The sequence below is a fragment of the Aplidium turbinatum genome, chromosome 4 (assembly GCF_918807975.1).
Source record: "Aplidium turbinatum chromosome 4, kaAplTurb1.1, whole genome shotgun sequence".
In the NCBI taxonomy this organism is placed as follows: Eukaryota; Metazoa; Chordata; class Ascidiacea; order Aplousobranchia; family Polyclinidae; genus Aplidium; species Aplidium turbinatum.
The window spans coordinates 46,271,269-46,280,361 of NC_137475.1; the positions used below are offsets into that span (position 1 = coordinate 46,271,269).

At 43.0% G+C, this 9,093-nt stretch overlaps 1 protein-coding gene and 1 non-coding gene across 2 annotated transcripts; one reads left to right on the top strand and one right to left on the bottom strand.

Annotated features, from left to right (window-relative positions):
• Positions 1–251: 251 nt before the first annotated feature.
• Trnaw-cca (transfer RNA tryptophan (anticodon CCA)) lies at positions 252–323 on the bottom strand. The gene has a single exon. It is a non-coding gene; the product is annotated as a tRNA-Trp (tRNA).
• Positions 324–4,911: 4,588 nt separating this feature from the next.
• On the top strand, positions 4,912–9,093 carry LOC145769243 (uncharacterized). The gene is made up of 7 exons (XM_082580823.1): positions 4,912–4,985; positions 5,308–5,438; positions 5,937–6,082; positions 6,272–6,394; positions 7,456–7,575; positions 7,907–8,168; positions 8,524–9,093. Exons 1-7 carry the CDS (start codon positions 4,912–4,914, stop codon positions 8,733–8,735), a joined length of 1,068 nt encoding a protein of 355 aa, XP_082436949.1. The 3' UTR covers positions 8,736–9,093.

Consider the following 9,093-nt stretch of genomic DNA (forward strand, 5'->3'; position numbering starts at 1 on the left):
GTGAGATGAACAAGTCACTGGCGGCGCTGAAAAGCTGGTCGTCAGATACCATGGCAACCATCAACCAGTTTGACTCAAATGTAATCACTTCCATCGATTTCGTTTCGATATCATTTCACGGCTTCTTCGTTAATTTTTCTCAAAGAAATATTTTGCATTTAATGGGGGAAAGAGTTTTGTGATTTGTTCATGAAAAGCTTGCGCTGGTCTGAGAAGGCAGAGTCAGCTCATTGTCAACATTAAAATAAAAATGACCCCGACATGATTTGAACACGCAACCTTCTGATCTGGAGTCAGACGCGCTACCGTTGCGCCACCGAGTCGTTGTGTTGGCGTGAAACATTGCAATGAAATGAAACAGTTGTCGGTAATGAGATGTTTTGATATTGTGGAGTGTCATGTGTTCGCATTGTCAAGAAAGAAGCTAGCAAAACGAATGATGACAATGGGCATCATTTTCGATTGACACTAGTGTTCCTCCACATCGTAGTTTGTAAAGTTTTTTCCATTCGCTTTCATGGCTCCAACCGCTCCCAAGAACGATCTAACAAACTACATTTTTTCTTCAGATCGAGTTCCTCGACGTTCGCGTTCATGGATGCCAACATCACAGACCTAAGGAGCTCTTTAGATCAAATCCTCATAACTTCTTATGACAATGCAGCCATCGCGCGCAATCTCCGCCAATCTCTGATTCGCGCAGAAAAGACGCTCGCAGCCACGGTTGGTGACGTCAGTTCTGGAAGAGAAGTTCGACTTCGCGAAATGTTACGCAACATCAACTGTTTTCATGTGACTTTGTGACGTAACACATTTGCGAAGAGCATTTGTCGATTATGACCTTTGACCTTCAGTTGTTGTTTTTAGAAATTAGAAATCGGTTCCAACAGAAGATCGCTGCAGAGTCAACACAACAGGTTGGCTCGCTTGGTTGCCAGGCTCGGAGAGTCCAGGAACTCCATGGAGGATCAAGCAACGCTGCTTCTTGAGAGAGTGGAAAAGTTGGAGCATAACATTTCGCAAAATATTGGAAACTCCACCGTGGTCACGTCACGGTTGAATGAAGTGGTGACAAGCCAGCAAAGCTTGTTGATGTCATTGATTGATGACGTCACACGTCAGCGTGACAACGTGGGTGGGATAGTTGGAAAGGTGAAAGCTTGAATAACGCATGGTGGAAGTGGAAGACTCAAAGAAGTCTCGCTGCATGGTGACGGCTGTTTGTTCTCTTCAGGTGTGGAAGCACGAAGCGTCCTTGACGTCACTAAATCTGACAACCTTGAAGCTGACGCAACTGCAGATGGACAGCCGAGGTTACTCGAGGTCAATCGATGGTGACGGCTGTTTGTTCTCTTCAGGTGTGGAAGCACGAAGCGTCCTTGACGTCACTAAATCTGACAACCTTGAAGCTGACGCAACTGCAGATGGACAGCCGAGGTTACTCGAGGTCAATGAGGTAGGTGTGAGGTACAAGTAGCACCTTTGAACCCTGGGCAGTCGCCATGGATTGTTACACCATGGGTCTCGGGGAACACTGGTCTTGATCACACACCAAACTAACAAGTGGGTCCACGTCCCACCTCATGGGCAACAACCTCGACTGGTTGGCTAAAACTTGTTAGAAATCCTGCTGCCTTGCAGGAAATACTTTTTTAAGTAAAGGCTAGGCCTACCGCCAATAACTGTGGTTAGCGTCAGGAAGGGCATCCGGCTGGAAAATCTTTGCTCCAAAATATTATTTAAATGCAGCAAAAGCTAAAAATGGCCCCTAGTCCCCAGCAGCCCTTAGATGGGCAAGGGGTGCGAAGAATCTCTGGGTTCCGAGAAAACAAAAAAACATTGAAAAAAGATTATGGTGTTAGAATCGGATGCTGGAATGTGGGAAGTTTGTGTGGTAAAGGAACTGAAATATGTGAAGAACTAAGAAAAAGAAGGGTGGATATATGTTGCCTAGAGGAAGTAAGATGGAGGGGACAGTCAGCGCGGTTTTTAGGTGTCAATGAGAGGAGATATAAGTTATGGTGGTCAGGAAATAACACAGGAATCGGTGGTGTTGGTTTCTTGGTAAAAGAGGAATTGTGTGAGAAAGTAATAGAAGTTAGAAGAAGGAGTGACAGAGTGATGACAATGGTACTTGCTTTTGAAGAGGAGGTAGTGAGGCTAATCTGTGCATATGCACCTCAAAGTGGTAGGGATTACTTAGAAAAGGAAAGTTTTTATGATGTTTTGGCAGAGGAATGGGATTTACGGAGTTCAAAAGAGTTGGTGTTTGGATTAGGAGATTTTAATGGACATGTTGGAAAACAAGCAAATGGGTTCGAGGGCATTCATGGAGGGTATGGTTTTGGGAAGAGAAACATGGAAGGAAGAATGCTACTTGAATTTTGTGATGAAAGGAAACTTTGTATTGCCAACACATGGTTTAAAAAGAAAGAGAAAAGGAAGGTGACTTACAGCTCAGGAGGACATGAGTCGGAAATTGATTTTATTGTGGTTGGGCAGGAACAGAGAAAGTACTTGAAGAATGTGAAAGTAATTCCGTGGGAGTTGCAGCATAGACTAGTAGTAGGAGACTTAAATATGAAAAAAGTGAAGAAAATTGTGAAGAAAGAACGAGTTTTTGTAAGAAATGTGTGGAAACTGGAGGAAAAAGAAACGAGAATTAAGTTTATGAAAAGAGCAAAAGAGCTGGTAAACATGAGTGCGCAGGACTTGTGGGCTTCATTTCAGAAAGGTGTCCTAGCAGCATGTGATGAAGTATGTGGGAAAAAGAAAGTGAGGAGGGATCGTGGAGACACATGGTGGTGGGATGAAGAGGTGAAGCATGCGATTTCACAGAAAAGAGATGCATACAAGCAGTGGCGCAAAAATGGGTCAGAAGAGAATAAAAAGAAGTATAAGAGTATGAAAAAGAAGGCAAAGAGGGTTGTTGCAAGAGCTATGAAGAATGGTGCTGAGGAGGAACTTAATAAAATGGGGGAAAGCCAAAACAAAGTATTCAGACTCATAAAGCAAATGAAAAAGGATGGGAATGATATTGTAGGGGGAAGATGTATAAGGAGTGGAGATGGGAAGTTGCATTTCAGCCCGGAAAGCAGAGGAGAAGTGTGGAAGGAACACATGGAAAATGTTATGAATAAGGAGAATGTATGGGATCATATGACAGAGGTTGATCTGGTGGAGGGTCCAGTGGGAAAGGTTACTCGTGATGAAGTGGTGGAGGCAATGGGGCAAATGAAACTGCGTAAAGCAGCCGGTCCATCAGAAGTGAGCGTAGAGATGATAAAAGCAAGTGGAGAGTTGGGAATTGAAGTAATGCTACAACTTAGCCAAAGGGTATTAGATGGAGAGGGAATGCCGGAGGAGTGGAAGCATAGTACTCTTGTTCCATTGTTCAAGAGAAAAGGGGATGTGAGAAGTTGCAGTGCATATAGAGGTGTAAAACTACTAGAGCATGGAATGAAAATTGTGGAGCGAATACTAGAAAAGAGGTTGAGAACATTGGTGAAATTAAATGATATGCAGTTTGGATTCATGCCAGGAAAAGGTACAGTGGATGCTCTGTTTATATTGAGAAGAATGCAGGAGGAATACCGAGAGAAGCAGAGAAAACTATATATGTGTTTCGTCGACTTAGAAAAGGCATTTGACAGAGTACCAAGGAAAGTGATGGAGTGGGCAATGAGGAAAAGAGGTATACCGGAGGTATTAGTGAGAGCTGTGATGTCTATGTATGAGGATGCAAGAACAAAAGTGAGAGTTGGATCAAATTATTCAAACGAGTTTTTTGTGAAGGTTGGTGTACACCAAGGATCAGTTTTGTCACCTCTGATATTTGCTATTGTGGTTGACGTTGTAACTGAAGGAGTGAGGGAGGGCTTATTGAGTGAAATTTTGTATGCAGACGACCTGGTCTTGACAAGTAATAGTATGGAGGGACTGGAGAGAAAGTTTGAGAAATGGAAAGAAGCATTTGAAACCAAGGGTATGAAGGTGAATCTTGAAAAAACAAAAGTGATGGTGAGTGGAGCAGAAGGAACAGTTGTTGAGAGCAAAGTAGATCCCTGTGGAATATGTGGCAAGAGAGTGATGAGAAATTCAATGCAATGCAAGGAATGTGGAAAGTGGGTACATGCAAGATGTGCTAATGTCAAGAGAGCCGCAACAAGATTGGCGAAGTGTTTTGTTTGTGGGAAATGCAGTAAAGGAAGGAATGAAGTGGAAGGCCATGATGATGAGTTCTGCCATGGCATCGAAACAGTGACAGACTTCTGTTATCTGGGTGATCGGATAAATGGAAGTGGTGGATGTGAAGCAGCGGTGACAACAAGGGCAAGATTGGGCTGGGCAAAGTTCAGGGAATGTGGGGAAATGTTGTATGGCAGAAAATTCTCACTAAGGATGAAAGGGAAAGTATATCGGAGCTGTGTGCGGCCTGCAATGCTATATGGTAGCGAGACATGGATATTGAGAGAGAGTGAACTGGCAATCCTGAGAAGAACGGAAAGGTCAATGGTGAGAGCAATGTGTGGGGTGAAAACGAGAAGGGAAAAAAGGACTGAAGAATTGTTGGATATGCTAGAGATGAGAGAGACCATAGACCAACTGGCAAGGGCAAATGGAGTAAGATGGTATGGACATGTGATAAGGAGGGAGGAAGGAAGTTTTCTTAGAAAGGCACTAGATCTAAAGGTGGATGGGAAGAGGAAACGCGGTCGTCCAAGAAGAACGTGGAAACAACAAGTGAAGGATGAATTTAAAAAAGTCGGACTGAAGGAGGAAGATGCAAGGGACAGGGTGAAATGGAGAAAAGGGATTAAAACAATTGCTGCGCGGAAACAATCGGCCACCCCCACTAGTGGGGAACAAACCGACGATGGATTATGATGATGATTATGATGAATCGGGAAAATGGCGAAGACAATCAAAGAGTCGAGAGATGACCTTGATGGTCTGCAGACCTTGAGCTGGGAATTGAAATTGAGGTTTGTCTTTTGACTTAATTGTGTGATGAGGTGGCGCATGTTCAAGATGACAAGCAATAACTTTTCCTGCTCTTGTCTGGCGGGTCCGCTTCCTTTTGTTTCTAAACATCCCAGGACCTGATGATGTAATAAATCGAAGTCAATTACAGATGTCTTATTTGTATAACTTCAATTTGATTTTGGACTAAGTTTGTGGAAGACAATACACGGCAACCCTGCAGTGCATATATGATGCAAGTCGATGCAATCGCACCAATAACGCAGGCAATATCCTTCACATTGTGGTGGATGCCAACTGTTTCTTACGTTATTTCCGTTACAGGATAAATGAACTTGCAAGTCGGAATGACGTCATTGAAGACCAAGTCGGCTTATTGGAAGCCAAGTTCAGTGGGTCACGTGATAGAATGCAATCATCAATGCATGACTTCCAGCACAAGGTCGACATCTTGGGTAAGTGGCTCATCAAATGCACGAGATCTTTATCATTCAAGGAGCCGCCATTCATCTTGCACCTAGCTGCCATTGTGACGTCACAAATTATTGACCTTGACATTTATAAATCTCGCAACAGAATGAGAATTTCAATGAAATTAACTTTTTGACCAAATGAATCAAACCCTTGATGTTGTTTCATCTCTTAATGACTGTGAGTTGCATCCTGAGGTTGCCAAGTTTCATCAGTCGGGTGACGTGCATTGGACGAAGTTAAATTATGACGGTGCAGTACGGACAGTTCATGATCGAGAACAATCGCGCGTTGTATCCAACCGTCAGTACGAGAAAGGAACATGATAATGATGATGATCATTCAATGCTTGTGTTTTCTTAATGTCTCTAATTTCCAACTAAAAATATTTACGGAAGCATATTTCATACTTTTTGGGGTTATCTAAATTAATTCAAGTGAATTCTTCAATGAACTAGTTCAGCAACTTTTAATGCTTCAAGAATCGAACATGATGAAGATTGACGTCAGAATGACGCATCTCGAGCTCGAGCAGAAAGACGCTCTGAACGAAACTTCTTCATTGTACGAAACGCTTCATGAGAAGAACAATCAGATCAGCATCCTCCAGGACTCCATCTCATTCGGAGTGAGTACCGTTAGCACCGATACTTGTTACCACAGAAGGCATCTCACAATCTATCTTAGCCAAGATGCCAACCGCACGACACCGATGCTGCGAGTTCACATTAATCACGTCATAGATGATATTTTTTTATGATTTTTCATGAAGTAAAAGTTTTAATTTTGATATATTTCCCCTTCACTGACAAGCCAGTCGTTGGACGTGCTCGAGAGCCTCGCCGCCACCATTACCACCTTGCAAGAGCACATCTATGACGTCAACAACACGATATCGCGCGACGTGGAAGGCATCACCGCGCTGCTCGTCGACTTTCAGGTGGGGCTCGTTATCTTGTCGTTCACTTCTTTCCTCTCGTGTTGTCGCAACATATCAGGGCACTCGACGGTTATTCCCTGTCTGGTGTCATCGTCAAGGGAGACAAGGCATTACATACTATGAGGTTGTCTGTACAACGAGCAATCCACCGGCAGCACTATATGTCAAACTCCAACGCAACATCAGATCAGTTTGTTTTTTATTTACGACCATCACAACGAAAAGGAATATGCCAAACACAGCAGAGGTCTAAAAAATGGTCTGCACCATAGAACCGTACACCATCAGTGAGTAAACGGTTACGTCTTTATGACGCGAGTCTAAAGAGGTCATGACCCAACTGATTCTAGCACAGAGATCCGAACACTTGACGCGGTGAAGATATACAACCTGACCATGGTGGTTTACACCACGCCGCATGACTCTATTGTTTACTAAACAATCCACCAGAGGCAGCCAAAAGGTTGCGTGCGGCGTGTGCAAACGGCTTTCTTGATTTTAATCGCTGCTTCCATTGTTCCTCAATGCAGTTGCATGTAGCAGGTGGCCGGGGTTTGGGTTTTACAGTTTAGTGAGAGGACTACACGATGGCACCGCAGTGTAGCTGGAAGTGCCTGCAAGGACGTCATTGCAAAACTGTTGTGATGTCATTGCATAATTAGGGAGTGATGACATCATCAATCTTTAATTTGTAATAACTTTTAGAGCATTTGTCAGCTTGGGTGTCTGGTTATTTAGCGAATTTTATCTCCTCATTGTTCAATACTTTCCAGTGACGTATGAAATTAAACGATTGTCGACTTGTGAAGTTCCACGTAGTGGCAAAATTTGTAGCAACACTTGGATCTGTCAACTTCGTTATGAAAAGTTTCGCTTCTGTTTACACTCCAAGTAGAATTGGACTGTAATTATTATGATTATCGGTCATGATAATAATTAATTTCCGAGCATTCACCATGATGCAGTTGATTTATATTACTCCTAGACCACTTCTTTCAATGTGTTTACAAGCTCTAAATTATTTTGAGATTTGTAATTTTATCAGTTTCACTTTTCTCCAGTTTGCTTTCGATACATCTGGCCGCCAGATAGAGCAGCAGTACCACGAGCTGAACATTCTTGCAGCGAACGCATCGAACCACTTCGATTATCTCTCCAGCTCTGTGGACTACCTTAGACTGGTACGATTGCATAAAGCCTCATCTCGATCTTGTATGAGCAGATGTCAAATCTGTCAACCATAAGATGTAATCGATGCAATAATTGGAGGTTCAAGCAAATCATAGATAGCTTCCATTTTTGAGAAGAGTCTATGCACTTAAACAAAAATATCCAAAAAATTTCATGTAAATGGATCTGTGGGTGTTGCTCATCTGTGGATGTTGCTTATCTGTGGGTGTTGCTCATCTGTGGATGTTGCTCATCTGTGGATATTGCTCATCTGTGGATGTTGCTCATCTGTGGATACTGTTCATCTGTGGATGTTGCTCATCTGTGGATGTCTTCAATCAGATCGCGCATCAGACAAATGAGGCGGTTGGAGAGAACCGGGATCGCGTCCGTGTTCTGAATGAGAGCTTCGTCATCTTCCAAGTTGCTCTTCCTTCGCTTTTCCACTTGGCTTCTCCTCCAAACGTAGAGGATTATGCAGATGAACAGAGCACCGCACGATCCAGTCTCGAACGCAACGTTATTGCAGACAGCATCCCGCCTGACAGAGATGTAGAGGATTACGAGGAAGGATACGGCAATGAAGATTACTTGGCATTACAAGGTGATCTGTGTTTGAAGAATCCAACATTATTAAAACTTTTTGCGAGGCAGCTTTCCAACCTGCGCAATGATCTGTGGAGACTCATGATTTGAGGAGTTGTCAATTTCTTTGAATATTTCCAAATGGATCTTAGTTGAGATGTCCCGCTATGACGTCAATTTTTTTGCATTGCCCTTAAATTGTGACGTCATCACATAATGTTACCGCGACATGATCAACAAATAAAGAGCTTTTTGCAACTCTAGTGTTGTATTGTATAGCGCTTTAAGGGATTCCCTTTCATCGAAAGTTTTTCGGATCAAACTATGAACAAAGTGTTTCCACTTCCTTTTTTAATTAATTACTTTTTTTTCAGCAAAGTCTCCTCCTGTGGAATATCGTACGTTATCCGGCTCCAGCTTGGAAGATTACCCGGAGGAGGTGGAATACAACCTTGAGTCCATTCTCAACGGTGACGCTGATGACATCAGAATCGCGCGAAAAATGACGTCACTAATGGACTCGACGTATCCCGACAATTACGATGACGACTACAATTATTACGACACAGACGAGGAGGAGCTTTAATGTGATTGTGCTGTAATTTGTCAACGGATGAAGATAAACCGATGCAAGAGAGTCACCGGTTTCCATAGAAACATTGCTGTTGTTGTATCGTGACGTCAGAGTGATGCCATAACGACATTACAGTGGGCAGAGTCGACTGGTTGTATCATACGAGTTCAGGAGGATGTAAATAGCTCCTCCATAGCGTCATGTTGGAGTTGAGAGATCCACCGTCAATATCCTTCCCGTTTGGACTCCGTGTGTTTTTATGGAAATAACTTCAAATCTCAAAGGACCCCACTTCTCACCAAATTGGACGACAACGAACAATTGTTGATGTCAAAATATTTATCACTGTTTGTTGTGGCGCCAAATTTTA